The 24,309-nt window shown below is 43.1% G+C and overlaps 1 protein-coding gene across 2 annotated transcripts in view; it reads left to right on the top strand.

The window, feature by feature from the left end:
• Arhgap26 (Rho GTPase activating protein 26) overlaps positions 1-24,309 on the top strand; it is a 382,948-nt gene that overhangs the window by 196,504 nt on the left and 162,135 nt on the right. For both annotated transcript variants that reach the window (XM_051163712.1, XM_051163713.1), the window contains exon 12: positions 13,345-13,381. In XM_051163712.1, coding sequence (XP_051019669.1) covers positions 13,345-13,381 — 37 coding nt within the window. The remainder of the gene's footprint in view (positions 1-13,344; positions 13,382-24,309) is intronic.

Here is a 24,309-nt window from a genome sequence, read left to right on the forward strand (position 1 = left end):
ATTCAGGCAGAACACTGTATATATAATAATAAATAAATCTTAAATCAGATACTCCCACAAGCTTTGTGCCACCATTACACTAACATATCTTGCAGGCGGGCCATCATTGTAGATTGGAGGGATTTTAGCTGGGTGGTTTACACTTATCCTTTGGTAACATGTAGGGTACCATCTAGTACCAAGAGCACTAGTCTGTAGGGATGAAGGCTCTACTTAGGTGCCACGTCAATGTCTTCATGTTTAATGTGTTACATAGGTGTTGTCTTCAGTAATAGGGCTCTGCTATCAGTTTGTAGAGAACAACCTATAGCCTCAACAACAGCCCAGGTTGTTTGGGGGTCCCCATAGAAACCCTTTGGCCAGTGACTCAATTAGATGCAACCAATTCCCAGTACTGAACGCTTCAACTGGTGACAGTTGGGGCTTTGTCTCCCCTGTTATCTGTCTATTTCATTTAGATTGCTTTCATATATGTATCTATTTTAGGAAGCTTCTACTGTATTAGGGTTCTATACTACCACTCAAATGGCCCTTGATTTTAGTTGTCTTTCCCCATATTCCCATCCTCATCTGCTCCTCCCTCCCTATCCCTGCTTGATCCTCTCATTACAGTCTCCCATCCTATCCATTCATAACTATCTGTTCTAGTTCCCCTTCCAAGGGACAGCTATCCCTCCCTCCATAGTCCCTTACTATACCTAACATTTATGGTTGTAGGGATTGTGACTTGTTTATCATTGACTTAACAGCTAATATCCACATGTAGGTGAATGCATTACCATGGTTGTCTTTCTGCATCTGGGTTACCTCACTCAGGATGATATTCTTGTTCCGCCCATTTACTTGCAGATTTCACAACTCCATCTTTTTAATGTCTGAGTATTATTCCATCGTGTAAACGTGCCACATCTGTTGATGGGTATCTAGGTTGTTTTCAGTTTTTGGCTTTTATAAATAGAACAGCAGTAAACATAGTTGAGTAAATGTCTTTGTGGCAAGATGAATTGTCCTGTGGGTCTATGCTCAGGAGTGGTAGTAGAGTTGGATTTTGAGATAGATTGATTCCCATCAACCTGGGCGAACTGCTACGCTGATTGAAATGGTGGGTGTTCAAGTTTGCAGGCCCACCCCCCAGGCCTACTTTGGTCCTCATGACTTGGTAAGTTGAGTGCTCTTCGGTCAGCAGTCCCCTACTCAGCCTCCCTTTCTTCTTTGTTCCTCTTTTTTCCTAACCAGTTGCTAGCAAATCTCAATTTAGCTGTTTGATGGCGAGACTTAAGGTTTTGCCTTCCCAGGGAAATATAAAACTTTTAAAGTGCACACACTTAAAGTGATCCATTCTTTTTTCAATTAAGATTTATTTATTTGTTTGTTTGTTTAGTGTATATGAGTATCTGCATGTACACCTGCCTGCCAGAAGAGAGCATTAGATCGCATTATAGATGGTTGTGAGCTAGCATGTGGTTGCTGGGAATTGAATTTAGGACTCCTGGAAGAGCAGCCAGTGCTCTTAACCACCAAGCCATCTCTCTAGCACAACTGATCCATTCTTGATGATGGGATATTAAATATGATAGAAAATGGTAGTTTAGAATATCACAGCTGGTCCATTTAAGGCCCTTTTTGATATATTAGTAAAATATGCTTCAGAGACAAGGAGGCTTCATTAGTCAGTGACTCAGTAATCAAGAACACCAAACATGTCAAGGTTCACAACTCCCTCCCTGTCCAGGCCACAACCACAGATAGCCATGCAGACAAAGGGGTATCCTGAAACCTAGCCTCAAACACCTACGTTCCCTGTGTGCATTGCTTGTTTTGTGATCTGAGGTGGTAGGGAGTAGCTAAAGAGTCTATGAATGTATTCTAGAGTTAAATAACTTTCTGGGAGAGATAGAAGGAGAGTCAGGAGGGAGAAGAAAAAGAGAAGCTAGATAGGCTTGTGTTTTGAGACAGGCCCCTGCTATGTCGTCCTGGCTAGCCTGGAAATAACTATGCACACCTATGGTGTCCACCTCACAGAGCTCTGCCTGCCCCTGACCCCTAAGTGCTAGGATTAGAGGTATGTGCCACTATTCCCAACCTGAAGTTTTATTTTTAAGTCAGTGAATGTCAAATGTGAGCTGACTAATTGTGTTTACAGACCTTCAGTAACTAAGGGAGAATTAATTCAAGATGGATCATAAGCATAAAGGCCAAAACTATAAAGTCTTTAGAAGGAAATATAGACAAGATCTTGGCAATCTTAGATTGTTTAAGGATTCTTCATAGGACACAGAAGGCAGGGACCCTGCCAAAAGTTGGCCTTATTAAAATTAAAAACTTGTGTCTATCAGAAGGCAACATTAAGAAAGTCATAGGCTAACCTGCAGGATGGCGAAACACACACTAGACAAATGAGAAGACCAGGGTATGTTGAGAATTCAAAAGCTCTGGGGTAAAAAGAGCAACCCAATTCAAAAATGGGAAAATATTTGAAGAGACAGACTGTGAGGGAAAGCTAAGAAAGCTGCATGCGCACATGAATGAGGCGAATGGCTGGATGGCCGGGAACTGGGTTTGTTTCCAGCGGCCGGGTGGCTTAGTAGCAGTTGTGTGCAAGTCCTGGGATGAATCCCTTCCATATCACATGGAGGCAAAGACAGACTCAGCTCTTTTCTGCTGCCTTTAAATTGTCACCAAAATCCTTTCTTGGCTTGAACACAGATTTCTATTTTCCTCCTTTGCAACTAGTTTTTATTTATATTGGCAGTGATACTGATCTTCAGTTGAAAGCTAGGGAAGTTGCTTGTTAAGGAGTTTTTAGGATTTCTGAATATGAAATGCAAGGAAATTGCATAACATTGCAGTGCAGTGTTTCCTCTGCTTGTTGCCCAAAATACAGTAGTTCCTTCTAGAAGCTTGAAAGAATTTGGCAGTTCTTACCCCCCTGATGGGTCTTCTGTGGTGTTATCCTGATTTGAGATCAAGTTTTTCGTGAGGTCAAACGACAAAGCTTCCTGAAGTATAACTATGACAACAGTGTTTATGCAACACACAAATCAAAGCCTGGGGCCAGATCTGTACCCACCCAGAATAATCAGTGTAACTAACCCCAGAGACCTTCTCTTTATGCTTAAATCACCAGGACTAGAAATACATGGAATAAAAAGCCTAACTTATCGCCAGGCTCAGATTGTCACTGTATACTCCAGAGGGCACTGTCCCACCTTTCCCTTCCAAATTACATCATCTTAAATGGTGATTTCTCTGACTGAGAAGCCCAAGAGCCAGCAGCACTCAAAACGGGAAGGCATTAATAAACAGAAAATTCATGCACCAAACTCCTTACATCTTGCGTCTGAAGCAAAGAGAAGGACCCCATGAGAGAATGCCATCTTCTGTCTTAAGCCCCCATCCTCTAATTACCAGTGATTTCTTAGACACTGGTTCTAAGCTTGGCACTGTGTTTGATGCTGTTTCCTCCCACCCTACTTCCCATACACGAGGAAATGTAGAATGGTCTTCTCTTCAAGGGAGAATGGAAATAACGAAGAATGGAAAGCTGTGCTCCCAAGTGTTAAGTTCTATAGAACTGACTGTAATGGCAGTAAGAGGTCAAAGAGGGGAGCCATTAGGGTTGTCTGTGACCATCAAAGGAATTGGGAAGCCTTGTGGAGTAGGAAAAGGCAAATAACATATTGGAGCGCCTTCAGGCACCAGGAAAGCTATTTTTAATTCTCACAGTGCCCTCATAAATTGCTGTTAGTTAGCATAATAATAATAATAATAATAATAATAATAATAATAATAATAATAATAATAATAATTAATAATAATAATAATAATAATAATAATAATAATAATAATAATACAGATTGAGAAATGTCAAATGATCCTCTGAGGGTATACAGCTAGAATGTGGTAGAGCCAGGCATTACTGTGAAGTCTCTCAAGCTCACAGTTCACATCTGCTACTTGACTGCCTCAACAAAACTAATTCCCCTGTTCTGGAATATGCCCAAGGCCTAGAGTGTGCTTAGCCTCAACAGGTGCAGCAGCGTGCACCAGCCTGACAATAGCAAGGACTGCCTTCTAGATGAAGACAAGCCCAGCCCTGTAAGAGTGACATCACCGTGGCCCCAGGGCCCTAGGGGACTCAAAGCTCTGCATCACCAGTGAGGTATAGGTGCTTGCACTCTGCCTTTCTGGGACAAAACACACACACACACACACACACACACACACACACACACACACACACACACACACACACACACACACACACATACACACCTCTTGACGTTCATTTTATTTGGGAAAGTGAATATTCTTTCTTCCACATGACAACTTTGGAAGTTGGAACAGAGATACTGTGATGTCTTGAAGGTTTTTCTTCAACCAAAGCTGTGTTTTAGGGAAAGAGTGATACAAACCTTAGATTAGAACAGAGACAGAGGTGGTGGAGCCAGTAAGTCCTGAGGCAAGGCCAGTGTCAAGGTCCAGGTGAGAAGGCAAAGGTTATGTGACAATAGAAAAAGAAACAGGGTAAAGAACTGGCTCTAGATAAATGATAGCAATGGAACATTTTGCTCCTATGGGATTTTGTTGTTGTTTTGCCTTGTTTGCCATAACTCTCAGCTGTAAGTTACTGAGTCACAATTTTAAAAAGAGTTAAGACACCACTGGTGCACTGTGGAAAGATCAAGGATGAACAGTGTACATGTTTAGATGAACAGGCTCAAATGACACTGGAATCCAGGGCCCCTTCATACTGTGGCTCTGTTTTCATTTGTCTGGCCAGTTTTACCTAAGCTTTATTTCCACGATGGTGGAGCTGTCCATAAAGCTTTAGATATGTATCTCACTCTCTTCAGCAGTACAGCATGCCTTTCTTTCCGATGGTGGTTGTTGTTGTTATTATTATTATTGTTACTGTTATTATTATTGTTGACTGTTACGATTATTTAAATAGTAAGATCGAATAATAGGGGCTAGGTTTTACTTGGCATACATGCACTAGATTTTAGAGTCTGGGTTACATGGCTGGACCTGAAGATGTAGTCAGGGGTCTTGGGGACTGTGGCTTCTTTAAGGATGTAAACATGAACCCAAGTCAAAGAGAAATTAAGCAGTATGGAAGGTGCAGGTACTGTTTGTTTTTCTCTAATGTGGCTGAGGAATAATTCAAAGAGATAAGCCTTTTTGTCTCTAAAGGTACAAAATACCTGGTAATGCTTGAACTAATGGGAAACTAAGTTTAGGTTTCAACCCATCATCCTTGGCATAGTCATGAGATACATAAAGATCACTGCTGTTGTGTTTGGTGTACAAAAAGGCTTCAGGCCTGTCAGCAAGCTGTCTATGGCTGTAGGAGTCCAAGTCATCTGGTCACCTTTTGCTGCACTCCTCTTAGGAGATTGCCTGGGTCCGAGTCACATACAGTTGCATAGGAGAGGGCACTTAATACCATCATGCAGAAAACCCCCTTTTCAGCCCTCATCCCAGAACTCCCCAGTGGCACTGTGGACTCCAAACCCCTCTGCTGCCTGATGTCACCTGCAGGGTACAGAGCCAGCCTGAAGCAATGGGCCATAGAGAGTAAATAGCTTTGTGAAAGACTTTTGATAACCTTGAGTTAAGCCAAATAAGAAAAACCTGTTTTCTATTTTTTTTTATCATCCTTCTGAGTTCTATATTTACATTCCCCTGTCAAGTAAATATTCCTAGAGAATTTTACAGAAGAAAGAGACATAGTCCCCAGGAAATGGTAGAGCTGGCTTACTGTTTAGGTTTAGACAAAACCCTGTCCTCATCAACTGTAACACAGGGATTAAAGGGAAAAAAATCAATTTCTCTCACTCTTGTACTTAAAAACTACCCTCCTAATCAATGCTTTTTTAGCAACCTGCTGCATGCTAGCTACTGGACCCTGTTTCCCGGTAGTTCTGCAGGGCGGGAGCTGGGGTTTGATGTTTGTTCAGGGTTAGATTCTTGCAAAGTACTGCCAAGTATGTTTACATTGGCTTTACTTTGGAGAGAGCCTCCCTAAGATGGCAAGTGTAACCCTGAAGCTCTGGAATGGGAAAGGCAAGGGGAGGGTGCCCGCTGAGGGATGGAAGAGTAGCGAGGGCCATTTCTTTTGCTTTTTGAGCGTGTCTGTCACTCAGCCTGAAGGTAGGAGAGGCGCAGTTGAAGCTGTCTTCTCTAGTAGCTGCTGTCCTACCTTACTCTCAGTTGCTGCATTTCTCCATCCCTGCTTCACCCATGGCTACTTCCCAAGCATTTCTCTATATGGCCACCCCTATAAAGAGAGGTCTTCCTGGTCCAAACAATTCCTGTCTTGATGGGATTTTATGGGTGACATTCCATGGGTGCATGGAGCCTGACAGGTCACTTCTCAAAGGTGACGTCACAAGTCGCTACATTGGTCTGTACCCAGTCTGCTGGGTATGTCAGTGTGATATTCCACTGAGAATCCCTCCGCCTCTCTTCTCTTAGCATTGCTGGCTACCTTTCTTTGTGTGCACATCAGGTTTTTTAAGGAAGATTTTTCTTGGGGGGCAGCCTAGAATATCTCAGTTTGGTTGTGGTTTTCATTATTTACTGCCATGCTTGCATTAATTGGACGTTTGTATAATTACTGTTATGTGTAAATGGATGGAAACTGTGCTTACATAACGGTTGCATTGTTGTTATTTTAATTACTGCTTAGCTTTTGTTTTTATTCTTCCTTTTTTAATCACCAAGATATTTGCCAAGCTTGATTGAGTGTAGAGATTGTGGCCGGCCTGAGTGCAGGCTTGAGTGTAGAAGGCCCAGCCTACTTTATTCTGGTTCAGTAACTTCCTGCCTATGCTAGCTTGGGATGGCAAAGAGCCTGTGTGAGATGAAATAGATGCAGTGGTGGTGTCCCATGCACTCAAGGATGAAGTAAATCAGTTCGTGCAAACACTGACTGCAGAGCCTGTCATCTAATCAGATGGAGAAAAAAAAATAGATGGTAGGTGGTAGTTATTTTATTTTAGAAATCTGTGTGAAAGAATTAAGAATAAGTCCTGTGGTAGACAGATCTCTGGGAGTTTGGGGCTAGCCCGGTCTACAAAGCGAGTCCACGACAGCTAGGGCTACACAGAGAAACCCCGTCTCGAAAAACAAACAAACAAACAAACAAAAGGAAAAAGATAAAAAGAATAGTTCTTGTAAAAGTTGCTCTTAGATGATGTCTTCGCTAGTCATTTTTTAATTAGTTTCCATTAGGTATATAACATTGTTAATGAGGTACTACACAGTAACTCAAACTGCTCTGTCCTTAGCCTTTTACCCCTTAAGTGATGATTTCTCTTACAGGAAAGATAGTTTATATTTGCTTGTCTGTTTTAAGCCAAACATGTAAAGAGGAGAATAAAGATGAAGCCACTGCTGGCAGTGTTCTCTGGAGATGGCTTTGTGGCCCATCACATTTGCATTCTTTGGGTAAAGTAGTCTTCAGCCATTATTCCACCTGATTTTTATAAAACCCTATGAGGCTGGAAAGATTAGTGTTGGCTCTGTTTCTTAACAATTAAACTTCATTGTACAACCCAACTATCCTATATAAGAGGGAAAAAAGGTTAAAGGGAAACAAGAATAAACCTTCCGATGTCTGCTCCACTGGACGGGTCCCTAGGTGTCTGTGGCCTATGCGCTGGTCCTTTCCCTGATGCATGTGTGCTCCTGCTCTGAACTTGCAGCCTTCTTCTCTCCTCCCCGCCTCCGTCTCTCTCTGGAGTGCAATGGCTGGTCTCACTCTGGATCCCTCCTCCCATCAATGTTCAATTAGAAACACAATAGCCTGGCCAGAGTCTCTGGTCCTTTTCCTGAATTCTGGACCCAGGATGGTTCCTCCCAGCCTTCAACAATGTCCATCTCAGTGGGAGTATCTGTGGTGTTTCCAAGCAGCATAGCTGGAAGCAAGACCCACCCAAGCTGCCTTTATTTGAGATAATGTCTACAATCCTTCCATAGATTAGTACTCACCTCCAAAAGTTATTTATTTTATTTTATTTCATTTCATTTTATGTGCATGAGTGTTTTGTCTGCATGTATGTCCTTATGCCTGGTGCCTACAGGGGTCAGAAGACGGTGTTGGACCCCCTGGAACTGTCTTTCCAGACATTGTGAGCCACCATAATGAGTTCTGGGAAATTGAACCCAGGTCCTCAGCAAGAGCAGCAAGTGCTTTTACCTGCTGAGCCATCTCTCCAGCCCCCTTGTAGCCCCCTTTTACAGATAACAAAACTGAGGCCCAGGAATACAAAGTGATGGATGTGTAAATGGTAAAGTTAGACTTTGAACTGAGCAACAGATAACTGTGAGCTTGTTACCACTGATGGGGAAATAACGCAAAGTCCAAGTTCAAGGCCATTGTGGCCGTGCATACCTGTAACTGCAGTATTCAGGAAGTTGAGGCAGGAGGATTAACAGTTCTAGGGTAGCGTGGGCTACATAGAGAGACCCTATCTCAGACAGGCAGACAGAAAGACAGACAGACAGACATTGTAGGCCGTAGTAATGGTGGGATTTTTGTGTCACAGGTAAAGGACTTGATGGTGTCTAATGATACAGAGCCCTCCTAAGCACTGTTCTAAGCTATTGTCTCATTACTTTGTTTATTTTGTCCCCACATTGGCATATCAGGCGAACACTCAGGTGGGGTGAGCTTACATGTCTTAGATTACTTGGAAAAGGTCTCAGGGAATCACAGTTTGGGGCTGATTTCAGATAAATTAGTGCAGTTTATGTAGGAGCAATAGTTTTAAGTGTGTTTGCCTATGAGCCTATTTCTCTAATGCCTTCATTTGTATAGATGTTGTTCTGAACTGTGGAGCCAAGTACTAATACAGCTATGTGTCCAAAGGAAAAGTCAGCTTGGTCCATCTGATTGCTGTTTTACATATGCCTTCATTAGTATATTTTTAAAGAAGTACTTGTTTGTGCTTTCTCAATTTGTCTTAGATAATGGTACTAAAAGGTTAACCACAAACAATTCTGAGAATCCAAATGACTCTGTGCATTTTCTTTTAATTCTCTAGGGACATGTAAATTGAATTGGCTCAGCAGTTTAGAGAATTTATTGCAAAATCACATTTGCTGCAGAGAAAGCATATGAAGGCTTCTTTGTGTGTTATTAAATTGTTCCCCCCTGTAGTTTCTGGGTAAGGACACAAGCACCTGCAGGGCCCTGTGTCTGTGTGAAAGTCCTGCCTTGCTGGTACGGTGATTACTTCAGGATGGAGTTGCTGGTTCTGAGAGGTCACTTCCATGTTAGCAGCCAGTGGGTGCCACAGGCTGGTGGTGGGTATATCAGGCTGGAATCTGAAGACAATTCCCAGTTTCATTTTCTCTCTGACTCAGGTAAATTGTTCTTCTTACGAATCACTTGTTCTGGCTGCCCTTGATATCACTTTACCTTTATCTTCCCCCTCCTTCTCCTTCTTCTTCCTCTTCCTCCTCCTCTTCATCGTGTCTGCTGTGTCATGGGGTTTGTATGTAAGTGCCTGGGCTAGGAAGAGAGACTGGGGAGTTCTAGTCAGGCCTTTTTCCAGTTCTAAATTCCTTACCTCAAGTAACTGACCTCAGGCCTCTAGATTCTCAGTTTTACATTCTGTGCTGGGAACTCCAGGGTGGTATGAGGACAGACTTCGACAATGCCTATAGAATTCTTATGTCTCACACAGATGAGGGCCCTTGGCATAAATTATTCTCTGTTGGGATTGTTCCTAATGACTCACAGAGGACTCTGATAAGATAAACACATGCAATTTCTGTTCTCTGGAAACATGTGTGTAGAAATAAATATTCATTGGTATGGCTGTCTACCAGGCCCTCATGTTCAGTAGCCAGCAGATGCTAGCGTATGCCTGCCTCGGGGTCACTAGTGCTGCGGGTTCAGACTACTGTGGCCAGGTCTTGGAGTATCCTAGCCAACTTGGACAGACAGATTTTAGCTTCGCCTGTGTTGTTGAAAAGCTGTGCTGTTTCTGTCCTGTGAGCCATGATTCGGGCCTTCTCTATTGACCTCCTTTCCCTCGAATTGAGCAGGCCTCTCCCCTGTGAAATAAGAGTTCTCAAGGGGCACTCCCGAAGGCATATTCATCCAACGTAGCTGCTAGTCACTAGACAGAAGCCATGGCGAAAAGATCTTCTACCTTAGGATGTTGTTCTGGCCTGTGGACCTCAGCCACGAGACAGATGGAAGAAGGACGAAGTAGGGCTGGCTAAGCATTTTTAAGGGTGCAGTGGAGTTCCTTTTCTTCTGCTAGTATATGAACCATAGTGCTGACCACTGAGAGGCATGGTACTTATATGCATTAGCTGTTACCTGGATTGATAAAGAGGACTGAAATATCCTTGTCGAAGACCTGTAGAAGCAGCATTGCGGCCTCAGGCACACAAGAGCCTCAGGTTCCATACATGTACAATGATAGTGACACTAAAGCTAATCCATTTGGTGTTTCAAGAATGGGATACTGTTGTGATTGGCACTTCGTAACTTCTTTGTATGCAAAGCCATTCTATAAGTGCTGTTTCCAAGTTGTTATCTGGTTCCTGTGACTGTGAGGTTGTGCAGCCTGCCCTGGTCTACCTTGTTGGGCCATGTGATCACATCTTCTAGGCAGGACTGGTGGTTAGCTTTATTTTAAAACTCATGGTCTTTGGCTCATTTACCCAGACAGACAGAGATTTGTGGCTTCGCCTTGGAGGACGGGGTAGCACATACTTGTGGTGTCTTTGACTCATTGATCAAACCTCTCCAACTCAGAGTGCCTGAGTGTTCCAGGCAGGGGTCTCCTGAGACTCAGGAAACCTGGAAGCTAAGTAATTGGCATGGTTTTGCCTTTTAATTAAGGAGGGCTGAAAGCTCTGTGTTTCACTATTCCTTTTGGATTTTGCCATTTACAATCTGAACAAGTTTCTCTTGGATAGGCTCTTTGGATTGAGTTGGAGAAATGCAGTGATTGGAGGGGGGCTGGAAGGAAAAAGAGAAAATTTGCCAAAATGCTGTCTCCTCCTGTGTTGCCCTTATTCTGCTTTCTGAGGCTACTGAGTGTAGTCATGATGGCTTGCTGATTCTGCGTACTACCTGGTCATCCATTTCACTCCCTGAACAAGGTTCTGGTGGGACCTGGCTCTACCTTGTAGCCTTGTCCTTATTTTTCATGCCTTCCTGCCTTTCAGTGATTGCCAACTGCAGGGACCTTCCTTCTCCATAAGACAGGTCTTTTTTCCTATCCCAGGTTTGATAGCCACATTAGTAAAAGCTATTGAAGCCAAAGGACATGGCATCTGGTTACCTGGAGTCCCTGCAGCTCTCCAAGTCCCTTTGTCACCCTTGTGCAATGCTATGGAGATTCATTAGCAAACACTGATCCAGTCCAGGCACTCCATTTATCCCACTGATGGATGCTGCTAGGGGAGCCACCTGCAGCTTTGTTTCAGATAGGAATCAGCACCTCCTCAGTGGTGACCATCACCTAGACTTTGTGGTCTTTGTGTCCCCCAAATTTTTTGACGGTTGAGCCATTCTTTTTGCCAGAAACACAGGCCACAGCAACCTCATTTGTCTTATGCTATTTTAGTCTAGTCCTCTCGACATAATCTCACTGGATGCTCACAACACACTGGGGAGGGGTTTGCTTAACAACTATTATGACTTCCATTTCTGAGATGAAGAAATCAGAATTTAGCCAAATGAAGTGACTAGTGACAAAGTCCAGGACAGAACCAGCTTTTTAATGCCATGTCTCTCGGACTTCTAAGTGTGTGCACTGATGGCGATTTAGGCATCAGAGCATCCTTTTAAGTTCTTAAGTTCCTTTTATGCTTGTTCCCTGGTCTTTGTTAAATGGCTGTGTGGCTTCAGTCTTCTTTAGAGAATAAATATAATAATATATGCGATGGGTGTAATAACAAAACAGGATGGTATCTTGGACGTGGGGTTTGACAATCCCAAGACATTCTCAGGAGCTCCTTTAATTTCCGGATAGAGCCATAAAGGCCCAAAGAAGATCAGGCCAGCTGTGGCCAAGTTGAGCCCATTGTCCAACTCTTGACTAGACTTTTCCATTTACATTTCTTAGTGGAAAACTCATTTTGGGGGGCTTTAGTGCTAAGTTTTCAGAAATGCTTGGCTTAGTTCTTTTAGGGGTTAAACAAACATTTCTCATATGAGAATGGCCATCTGAATCCCCAGAGATGGTTGAATAGATAAGTAGATGTTTAAGTTATGATGGCTGACTTTATCCCATGCCTTTCCATACCTACACAGGCACTATGATTGTTTTCTTTTCTTAAGCAGGGATTTTACCATATTTCTCATAATAGCAACAGCACTTCAGGAATATGGTCAGTAGCCCAGCCCAGCCCATCCTTTGTTTTTGTATGGACCATGGGCCACATATGATGCTTACAGAAAACTTTTTTCAGTTGACAAGTGAGAGAGACCTGTCAGTGGAGTGACTGCCTCCCTTCGCAGCATAGGCAAAGAATGTTGGTTCTGCGTATTAGACCTTTTGGGGGGGCAGTGAAAGAAGTTGTATTTTTAATTTTGTGAGTACTTGTTTTCTCTCTTGACACTTAAGCACCAATATAATACTGATTTTTACTTGTGGCTCTCAGAGCCTAAACCATTTATCGTATTGACCTTTAGTCAGCAGCTTGCTGACTCTTGTAGCATGTAATTGTCTGCATTATAGTAAGAAACTTCCCCCTTTTACCATCAGACCAATTTCTCTTTTATGATTTCTATCAATTGCTCAAGGAGTATTGTTGTAAATGTGATATATTCTCAATATAACATTCTAATCTATAAATAGAGTAAAGGGGGACTCGTCTTAGCCCTAGGGTTAGCACTCAACAGTTTATAATGTGTCTTTGCCCACGCTTTGCCATAAACTAGTTGTGAAACCTCATCTCACCTTTGTAAGCCTCACATTTTCCAGCTGTACAACAGTGGTAGCAACTACTCGTGCCAAACATGGCTGTCGTGTAAATGGAGATAATTCTTGTGAAATGCAAGGACATTGTCCTGTGTGCATTAACGCTTAATGATCTGTTGTAACCAATTTTTAGTTCTCTTCTTTAATTTATATATACAAATCAATTTGTTTGCCATTTTAAAAAGTGCCCCTACCCTGCACCGTTCCACAGGTGATTCTGATCAATGCTTATTTGATAACAGCTAAGTGCATGCTGGGGAGTAAGTTACTGAGGGGGTTCTTAAGGTGGGGAGCAGAAATTGCCTTCCATCTTAGGGTTTTCTACAGTGAATCTGTAGACTGGTATAAAATGCACACAAAGTAAAATTTTATTTCTGTTTTTCAGGTCTACAACTCAAACAAAGACAGCCAGAGTGAAGGGAGTAAGTATGATACCGGGGTGATTTTCTACAGTCAAGGGTTGGGGGGGGGGTGCCCTTTGAGAAGTTGCCACATCAGGGCTGAGCCACCAGGAGGTGCCATGGGCATACTGGGTCAGCTGTACTTAGGAGGATTATTCCCTGAGCAAGATAAGCAAGATTGTAGTGACTTGCATTTAAAGAACTCTTCATGTGCTCTATGGTGCTCTTATATGCATCATCTCATGTGGTCCCAGGTCTTATTGAGATGGTAGCTCCAGTCACCATTTACAAGTTGTTTAATACCCAGCGACCCAAGAGTCCAGTGCTGCCAGAAAGCCGCTGGTACAGTCTGAAATAGCCAAGGTGGACAAAGGCTTGCTAGTTCTGTTTTCTTTGTGGCTCTTAGAGAGGAAAAGAGAGTGGGGAGGGAAGGAGGTACTGGTCTTGATGGAAGTGCCCCCCCCCCCCCCCAGCAGAACACACTTTACTGCCCAGCACACCACCTCTTCAAGGGTACCTGCAATTGCAGAAACGGGATTAAAAGGAAACCCTTGCTGGGCAAACGCTTCAACCTGACCATCTCCTTGGTGCATATGACAAGAAGTACAGTCTTTCCAGGGTGCCCAAGAGCTTTGCTCTAGAAAACCCACTTGAAAAAACTGAGAGGTGGCCCTGCTGTGAACTGCAGTAGTGTCAGATTAGTGGAACAGGGCAGCACCTCTCTGGGTAGACAGGAGAGTGAGCCTTTTCACTTTGAGAGAGGGGGAGGGGGGGGGGAGAGAGAGAGAGAGAGAGAGAGAGAGAGAGAGAGAGAGAGAGAGAGAGAGAGAGAGAGAGAGAGAGAGAAGTGCATGTGTAAGCCATTAGCCATTATGAAACAGATGTTTCTCTCTGAAAGATTTTGCTCAAAGACTAAAACAACAAACAAACAGTCTTTAGCTCAGGCTGGTCTCAAATACCTAGCCAAGGATGAACTCCTGACTCTTTCTGCCTCCCTCCTGAGTGTTGGGATGACAGGTGTATGCTGTGATGCCCAGTTGTGCACTTATTTATATTTGGGCTTGAACCCAGTACCTGGTGCAAGAGAAACAAGCTGAGCTATATCTTCAGTCATTGCCAGAAGATGCAGATAAAATAGTAAATGATTTGTAACAGAAGATGCAGATAAAATAGTAAAGGATTTAATGGCTACAGCTGACAAATGTTTATGAGACGAAAACCAGGTTTTGTTTTCTCTTCAAAAATTGAATAGGAAAAAAAAATTAAGTATATATTCAAGGAAATGAAGTGGTTGCTTTCTCCCCTGAGTTAAGTAGATGGTTTAGAGTGTCTGAGGTTAACTTTGGCTAAGTGGCAGGGAGCAAAGCTCACAGTGTAACCTTGAAGAAGCACAGAAAGCTGCAGTCTAACTTAGTGATGCAACAGATGAGGGCACTGGCTGGCAGACAGACCAGCTCTGGAGGTGAAGTTGCCCACAAGGACGGTCTTCTGGATGCTGTCATTGCTTCACTCTCCTGAAGAGTTAGGTTCCCACAAAAGATACCATCCAGCCAATAGAGCTTGATGGATGGTTTCTAGACTATTGTAGAAATGGGAGCAGGAACACTTTTCAGGGGAAATTGAGGAAGCCACCAGCATAGGAAATATGGATACCCATCAGGCTGAATGAACAACTTCCCACACCTGGCTCCAGGCAGGGAGATAGCACTTCTTAATAAAGACTCCAAGAGACCCCAAGACCTCTGGACATGGCCTACACACAGAGAGTTCTCTGCCACATGCTCTCACATGCACTTGTTGACCTTATGAACCTGCTTCTCGGTGTGAGTATCAACAGCATGTTGAAAACATTCTATTTGGTATTATTTTATTGGTGGATATGCCAATCAGTCCCGCTGGTCTGCAAGCATTTTAGGAGTCTGTTTGCAAAGCCTTCAGAAAATGGTTAGCTTTTGGCTCAACAGTGAAGAGGAATGTTAATTCAGATCACAGCTGTTCTGGCAAGAGATCACATCCAAAGACCTTCTACGTCTATGTGATCTGCCTGATAAGAGATCACATCCAAAGACTTTGTAGGTCTGAGTGATCAGCCTGGAATACAAACATGCCTTTAGTTCAGGAGACAGAGGCAAACATCTGAGTTCAAGGCCAGCCTAGTATAGAGCAAGTATCAGCTAAAGAAAAGCTTAGTTCCAGACGTGGTGGCATATGCCTTTAATCCCAAACAGTGAAGGTAAAGTTAGTTTGTAGAAGGAAGCACCCATGTTTGAAAATGATGTCTAATTGAGTGGCAGAAAACGTGACAAATCAGAGAAGATTTGGCAGAATAGGACACGCCCAACTGTCATGAGAGGAAAGAGGAAAGGGAAGCTACTTAATGGAGCAATGGAGAGAGAGAGAGAGAGAGAGAGAGAGAGAGAGAGAGAGAGAGAGAGAGAGAGAGAAAGCTAGTTTTACCAGGACAGTAATAGAAGGGGTTCAGAGAAAGAGAACTCAGGTGAAGACAGAACAAGCCAGAAAATGAGAAGAAGCCAGAAGATAAGAGCAGATTGTTGAGTTAGTGTGAGGCCAAGCAGAGCAATTCTGGGCAAAGAGAAGCCAGATTAAATAAGTCAGCTGGGAAAAGCATTTGAGCTAGAACAACTGAGTTGAACCAGCCAGCCTAGAGCAAAGGAAGTACAAGAAAGAGTGAGCTTATTAAGTAGTAAGTCTCAGAGGCTGAAAACATTCTAGGCCTAGGTTAGATTGTGCAAAAGCTAAAAGCTTCCAGGACTAGACCTACATTAGTAGGAGAAGGCAGTAAGCCTCCTAGACAGCAGTTGAGCCAGGAGAATAAAAGTTACTTTTACACAATGGTATTTTCTAAAGTGCAGAGCTGTTTAAAATGAAGCAAAGAAGTTAAAGAATCTATCAAGTGGAGCAAATTACAGAGTAGTACGCAGCTTTTAACAAGAACAAGGTTGCGTGGTGGCTAGTTTCTATTGACACCTGGGAAGGAAGCCTCTGTGAAGAAATGACTAGCTTAGGTTAGCCTGTGGGTATGCCTGTGAGAGACTTTAATTGGATTAATTGAGGTTGGGGAGATCCCCTCTGAATGTGGCAGCACCATCTTGTGGCTTAGGCCCTGGACTGAATGAAAAGAAGAAAAGGAACCGAGAGTGCCATGGGTGTGTTCATTCCTTAGTCTCTGCTCTGTGAATGTCATGTGAGTAGCTACTTCAAGTTTGTGCTTTGACTTTCCCACAACCTGAAATTTTGAGCTAAATAAAACTTTCTTCCTTAAGTTGCTTTTATCTCAGGATATTTTATCACAGCAACAAGGGGAGAAACCGAGACAGGAAGGCTGTGGCAATGGCTCACCATTCAAAGCCCTTTTACAAGTAAGAGGACCAGGACTAGGGTTCAGATCTGTGCAGCCCACAGACATGTCAGTGGGCATGGCAGCCTGTGTGCTATTCCAGCCTTTGGAGGTAGAAACAAGGGATCCCTGAGCAAGCTGCCTAGTGAGACGAGGTTAGTTGGGAAGCTCTGGATTTGATTAATAGACCCTACTTCAAAGGATAAGGTGTAAGAATGACCCAGTAATATTCCCCGCAACAACCTTGGGCTTCTACATTCACGCACATCCCCACACATGGAAATGCACACACATGCAGACATACCACACACATAAATATGTAAAAAGAAGAAAAAAAAAAGAGCATGGAAGATCTTAATGTATTCGGTGCCTGCAGAAGATCATTAATTGAATTTTAAAAATAAGTGGTCAGTGAAACTCTTAAAGGAAGAAGTCTTAAAACTCTTCTAGGTGTTTGATAGGAAAGTATCTTGAGCTGCATTGATCCCCAGATACTAAATCAGCATGGAGAGTGGGTTGCGGTTTCTATGTAAGCTTCATTGACTACTGTTGAAGTATTTTATAGATGTTTAGTTAGCACTTTAAATGTGCTGGGTACTAGAGATTTATTAGATTAAGTTTGTTGAGAACCTTTGACTTGGATTATAGATGAAGAAATTAAGACTAATAAGCTCCGAGGATACAATTTAGTCTAATTTTTACCCAACCCCAGTGGTTGTACTCCTGAACACAAGGCAAAGTTATTCTGGTTTTCTTGAGCAAAGATGCAAAGAATCCCATGTGAAGGATGCAGACTCTGCCTCTTGTTATTCACAGACTGAGGAGATCTGCTTTTGTTAGTTACAGACTACCCCTTTATGTAGCAAGCAGAGGAGATAATGATGGGGTGAAAAGTAGTGGGCTTCAGGACTGCCTCCTTTTGTTTGACTAATTCCAGGCTGGCAAGGAATTAGTGGTCTGGGTTGGTGTTGCCTTCCTTTCTTGGTATTAATGTCTTCTGCCATACCATGCCATTTCTTACCTCCCTCCTATTTAAGAATTGAACTCAGGGCCTTGGGTGTGCCGGGCAGATGCTCTATCTTGATGCTGTTGTCCCTTGTGTATCCAGGTTTGTAGGGCTATGCTCCTGTCTCCTCAGCTGCTTCTCGTCTCTGAGTCCTCATCACCACATGGCCATCTCTGTAATGTGACCTTGTGTGATGCTGTTCTGAGGTACATTCTCTGGTCCGATTGCCAGTCCCTAGGCTTAGTTGAATAACCTGTGTTGCTCTCTACAGTGGTCTGTCTACTGTTCCATCAGCCCTACATGGAAGTTTCTCCACTCATGCCAACTCTCTATTCCTCAGCCTTGTGATTCTTGATGGACGAATACATTTACATAGTAGCACATGTCTGTCTCTGATAAGCAAAGAGTTGTGGGTGTCTGCTCATACTGCCTGCCAGTCCTCAAGGCGTCCTCGTCTCTTAATGACCTGTTCGTGTCCTTTGTCCACTTTTAGTGACAGTTGCCATCTTGTATTAGGACAATTGCCCCGTGTATTTGTGAAATTATTTCTATCTAGGTGTTAATCCTTCCTTACTAATTTTAGACATTTTATCTCATTTTCTATGGTGGTAGATTGGCTCAGAGCCTTGCATGTGCTAGACAAAGACACTAAGTAAATACCCAGCCTAATTGTAGACACTTAAAACACTTTGCCATCTTGTTACTGGTTGATGTTATTTGCACTGTCCTTCCTTGATGCTGGGGATTGAACCTAGGGCCTTGTACATACTAGGGAGCTGTACTCCTTTTACACTAAATCATCTCTCAAATTTCGTCTCTGCTTTTCTTTGTGGCTCCCAATTTTCAAATTTCATTTTGAAGAACTCCCTCCCCCTTTTGACTCAAGTTCTGATGATGTACACCCAAATCACTTTACCATCTGTCTCTTCTCACTTTTCCTCCTCTGTCCCTCTCTCCTTCCCTCCCTCCCTCCTTCCCTCCCTCCTCCTTTTTCCTTTCTTCTACTTTCATTTTAGGATTTGACATAGTTACCTGTAGACATTTAATCCTTGAGAGTAGATTTGGTAAATTCCTCAAACATGACATCTTCATTTGCATTTAGGATTATGTTAATTAACTAGCCACTTTTATCTGTAATATTATCTTCTCCAAGAACTTTGAATGCCTATTTATTCATACCAACATCCTTTTACTTTGGTTTTACTTTTCTGCCTAGAGGCCTGTGTGCTCTTGGTTGAATTTCCCCTGAAATATTAAAGAGCAGAAAACAATCTGCTATTTTTGTTACTTATCATGTATTGGTAGTTTTGTGAATAAATGTCAGAAGCACCGAGCTCCTTAGGTGGTCAGTTTCTCCTGAGCAGAGAAGGAATGGGGGGGAGTGGAATTACAGCTGCTAAGGAAGGTGCTCAGAAGCTGCTCCCTGAGCTTCTTAATGACAAGGCAGCCATTGCCAATGCCAATGCCAACGATCCAGGTTCTAGTCCCCCCTTCATGATCACAAAGGTCAGGCTTCTGCTCTAGGTCGTCTCTTCACACTCTTCCTGGCTCCTTTGACACTTTAATGCTTGGTTAGTCTTGTTCCACACTTGACCTTTGACTACAGCTTATTTATTTATTCTCCAAAGACTTGGAGAATTGGACTCAGCCCGTCAGATGCAGGAAGAGATCATGCATATGCCATGGCTTAACACAGAGATCATGCTTTTCAGTAAAGGGGCAGGGAATAAGCCCTTCTGTGGAACTGTTGCGTTCCTCTATTGCACTAGTGTGGAAGCAGCCATAGACACTGTGGGGATGACTGGAGGAGCATTGTCCAGGAGGGCTTTATGTACAGAACAGGCACTGGTGACTTTTACCCATGGAATACGGTTTGTTAACACCTCACTCAATGCATGGTGAATTTTTAAAACAAGGAGTCTGTTTGGAATGGCATGGGATTTTGGCAGGGGGAGTGGTAAGTGGCATATGAAAGGCCACCACTTACAGAAATGTTCTGTGGCATCTAGCTTTTAACTGAGCAAATGGAAGTCAAGAGACACAGTTGAGAAGCAAGAAAACACTGGTAGCCAGGGTCCTTGGTCCTGCCGCTCTTGACATGTGTTGGCTCTTTGCTTTGTTTCTTTATCCAGTCATGTGCACACTGTCATGGAGACTAGAAGGATTGCAGTCAGCAGTTGCTAACATATAACTAGGTGATTCTCAACCTGTGGGTCATGACCCCTTTGAGGGGGGTCAAACAACCCTTTCACCACCAGAAAACACAGATTATTGACATTGTGATTCATAACAGTAGCAAAATTATAGTTATGAAGTAGCAAGGAAAGTAATTTTATGGTTGGAGGTCACCATAGTAGAAGGAACTGTATTAAAGGGTCTCAGCATTAGGAAGGTTGAGGACCACTGGTCTAATCTATCAGATTCTTTACTGATGTGGTGGTCACAGCATGTGACTCTCTTTATTAGAACCATTAGTTGTTCCTAAAAACACCTGTGCTCAGTGCTGGGCGAGACAGGGCCACATGCTTTGATGGCTCTGACTTCCACAGAAAGTCTGGAACAAGCAGAGCTGCTCTCCGTTGTTTCTCTTGTTTATGCACTCTTGTTCTTTAGGCTGTCACTGAAATCAGTCCTTGATGTTGCTTTATTAAGGCTTGTCTTGATTTATGAGACAAGACTGAAGACCAGGAGAGGAGATGGGCAGGGATGTATAACCATCTCTTTGTATTTACCTAGTTTTGTCTCTCTCAGTCTTAGTTCTCTTCATCTCTGTGCCTTGGCTTCCCTTGATCTCCAGACAGAAAAGACACTTATTCTTGAAGATCGCAGTGGAAGCCTTAGTGGGTTAACACGGCCACGGTTTTTAGAAGGCTTCTAAGTTCGTCAGCCTTCATTATCAAAGGTTTACATTCTCATGAAGATAGTAAAGGACAGGGAAAGGGGATTCCACCTCCCCCTTGCTTGTGGTCACCTTCAGCCTTTTGCTGTGAGAACACCCACAGTAGAGAGACAGGAGGAGGCAGCCATTGGTAACAAGGATCCCTTTGGGATCAGAGCCATCCAAAGGCTGCCAGGTCTCCCCTGTTGGGTAGCTTATAAATAGAATATTTCCCCCTTTTAAACCTGAGAAGGGTGGAAGCGTTGACGGGCACAATGCCTGGCCTCCTGTGCACTGGTCCACGAGGCAATCAGCTGAGTGCTCCTTCCCATCCAGCTTTCCACGCTGCCTGCCAGGGATGGCCGAGACAGAGACAGATACTTCTCCATGCTGTCTGCAGCTGTGCCCTCTTGGCCCTTCTTCCCCCTCCTGGTCCATGCAGGTTTCTGTGGCACTCTCTTTTTTTGTCTTCTGAGGCTCAGTTAGAGTCAGGCAAGAGGCTGTGCAGGGGCTGGATTTCTGCGTGTTGCCTTTCGCTAGGGATCCTGCTTGTGACATGGTGGCTGCATTGAACTAGAATTATATTAAGTAAAGCAGGTACACTTCAATTCCAGAGTGTCTTAGCTATGGGCAGAGTCTGGAGAGAGGGGGAAATACTCCACAGACACTTGAGGCCCCCAGCTGTTTTCTGTGATGAGACTGTCTTCCAAGGACAGTATTGTCAACTTCGGTCCTTGGATTTGCCAGCAGGGCTCCTTGAACTTGCCCAGGTAGTCAGAAGCTTTTTTGTGTATCCTGTGAGACATTTCAGAAATCCATTCTTATCTTTAGACTGACAGAGGCAGCCAGCATATAACTTTGCCATCACCTAATGTTTGCCTTTCCCTCGCGATGTGGGCCTTGTACTGACTGACAGAGGCTACAACCTGGACTGCTAAGCCTGACACCTCAGGTTGGGCCTCAGCCAGGCAGTATGGTAAAGGGCCTGGATACCTCTCTAACCCCTAAATCAAGAGGTAGCTGAGGGTAGAGATTGAAAGATTGTCCCTACTGTCACCAAGTCCAGGCTTTTAATTATTATAGTTAACGTCTAATAGAGTTCATGCTACAGTGTGCTAAGTGTCTGGGATATACTTTATCAGTTGATGATTATTGTAAGAACCAAACAAGGGAGGTGGTATTACTGACCTCATTTGCAGATAGTGGAGGTGTCTGTCTGAGTACATGCTTGTGATCACTCAGGTAATTTCTTTCCACCCTTATCAAAGATTTCAGATTGTACTTTTTACCATGTGTGTGTAAGGCTTAGCAATGGCTGTAAGGTTTCAGATGGAGTACTGTTGAGTCATGTATGGAGTTTTAACTCTGAAATACTACATGGATTGCAATCCCAGTGCCATTGCTATAATGTTTGACTGTGGGAAACTCCAGACCTCAGTTTACTTGTAGGAGGGACATGCTTCAGTACAGACATCTTTATTTAGTAGGTAAATTAAATAAATTTGGGATAGATATCCATTGCTTGTAGACACGATCATTAAATATCACTATTTGTTGTCATTATCATCAGTAGCATCCTTATTATGCTAAACTTGTGCCCATCGCTCAAGCTACTTAGAGTGTCTTCACAGGCATTGCCTCATTTAGTTTCCCTAAAGCCTTCATCTTAAATGTGTGTGTGTGGGGGGGGGTGGTGGTGGTGGTGGTGGTGGTGAATAGATGAAGGCTGTTCATCACAGTGTGTGGTGGCACCAGAGCTCAAATCTGAGGCTTCTGAGTCAAAAATGTCATCTTTTTCTCAGATGTCTCAGAATTTATTGTGACAAAAAAAGAAAAAAAAGTCAACAATTCCTTGGACATCTGGAGGTAGCAGGTAAGTTAAAAGCAAGCAAGCAAGCAAACAAACAAACAAACAAAAAGATAGGAGAAAAGGTCTTGGTAGGCAGAGGGATTTGGCCCTGTGTTTGAAATACTTCGGTCTTTATGGATTTTTATTGGTTCAGAAATTAGTGCAAAGTCAGCACAAAGCCCCAGGGGCCTTTAATAAAAGGAATCTAAGCCAGCGGAGTAAGATGCTCTCAGGATGCCAAGTCCACTGGCAGAAGATAATGGTTCTGGTGATTCTGGGGCACTGGAGTCAGTGTCCTGACTCTTTTCTGTGGCATATGTGTAGGCCTTAACCATGCTCTGCAGCAGCTGACGAGGTGCCACCTGGGCCTCCTGACTTATGTCCGATGGGCCTCTTTCTGCAGCTGTCCTAGGGCCTCCTTAATTTAGGCAGAGGGCTAAAAGGGTTTTCCCAGCAGCAGTGATTTATCTCTGCCTTCTGTTTATGTTCCTTTTGTCACTGTAGCTCTCTTTCAGCTCCTTTTTCTGTTTGTCCCTAGAAACTGTGGAAAGGAGAGTCAGTGACTGTGTATCTGGTGGGCAGGGAAGGAAAGTTTTGGTTGTCATGGCTGTTGCCTAGAGGACAGGCTGTGAGTGGCAGGCCCCTGTGGGGTAGTCCCTGCCTTCTACATAAGCGCAGGTTCTGTTATGTTAAGTCTGTGGAGAACCTTTTATCTATTGACTCTTGGTCTCTTGGCTGGAAAAATAAGAATTTACTTGTTTCTTCATTCAGGAAATATTTATGAGCCTCTGTCCTCATAAAGCTGGCACTATCATTAAATTTTTAATTAAAAAATTTTTACTGATGTATTAAAAATACAAAATGTGAACATTGAACTGTCTAACATAAAGTGTTGATATTTGTATACATTGTATAATATGGAAGCGGTATTCTAGAGAGATTGACAACAAACTATAGACAAGTAGATCAGGATATGCTTTCTGGTAGAGGCAAGTCTTCTGAGGAAATATGAACAAAGGGCCAGAGAATCAGTGAAGGGCACTTAGTTAGGTCAGATGGCTAGCACCTCCTAAGAAGAGACATTTGAGCAGAAACCTGGAGGAAAAGAGGGAAGGATGCATGTGAGATGTTGACAGATGACTATTGCCAACGAAAGGGCCAAGCACATACAAACACCCTAAGGAGGGGGGTGAATGGAACTCTAGGGATATTAAAAAGGACCATTGGGACAGGATGGAAGGAGGCCCGGGGAAGAGACACCAGGTAGGCTAGGACTAGACCAGAGAGCGTGTAAGACTGTGTCTTTATCATTGGAAAAGCCCCAGAGCATTGTGATAAGATGTGGTGGATGACCTGTGCTGATGTCATTAAAGAGATGACCCTGGAGTTGGTAAGGAGTAGAATCTAGGGGACAAAAGTAGAAAAATGTAGGAGATGATTGTAGCAGTTCAGGAAAAGGACTCTACAAGCTTGGGTCCTGGTATTAGCTGTAAGTATAGCAATAAGTAGCTAGCTTTTAGGTGTATTTTAAGTTATTACTTACAGGCCTGGCTAATGTGTATGAATGGATATGGGACATGAAAGTAAGCAAGGATAGCGTTACTGGAACAGGTCATCTTATTGTTAGAAGACACTACCAAGTATCTCGTCCTTTCAGCTAGCTTGAACATAGCACCAGCTTGGGGCAAGTGAAATATTAGCTCAGATATGTTTTTTCTATATCATCTTTACTACATATGTTTACATATACATATGTCATATTCATTATTATCATTTTTCTTTAAATCAGTTTTTTAACCTCTTCTTAAAGATGTAAATATGTCATGCTGTGTGTTTTATGTCAAGCAGATTTCAAACA

Source organism: Acomys russatus, chromosome 20, assembly GCF_903995435.1.
Source record: "Acomys russatus chromosome 20, mAcoRus1.1, whole genome shotgun sequence".
Taxonomy (NCBI): Eukaryota; Metazoa; Chordata; class Mammalia; order Rodentia; family Muridae; genus Acomys; species Acomys russatus.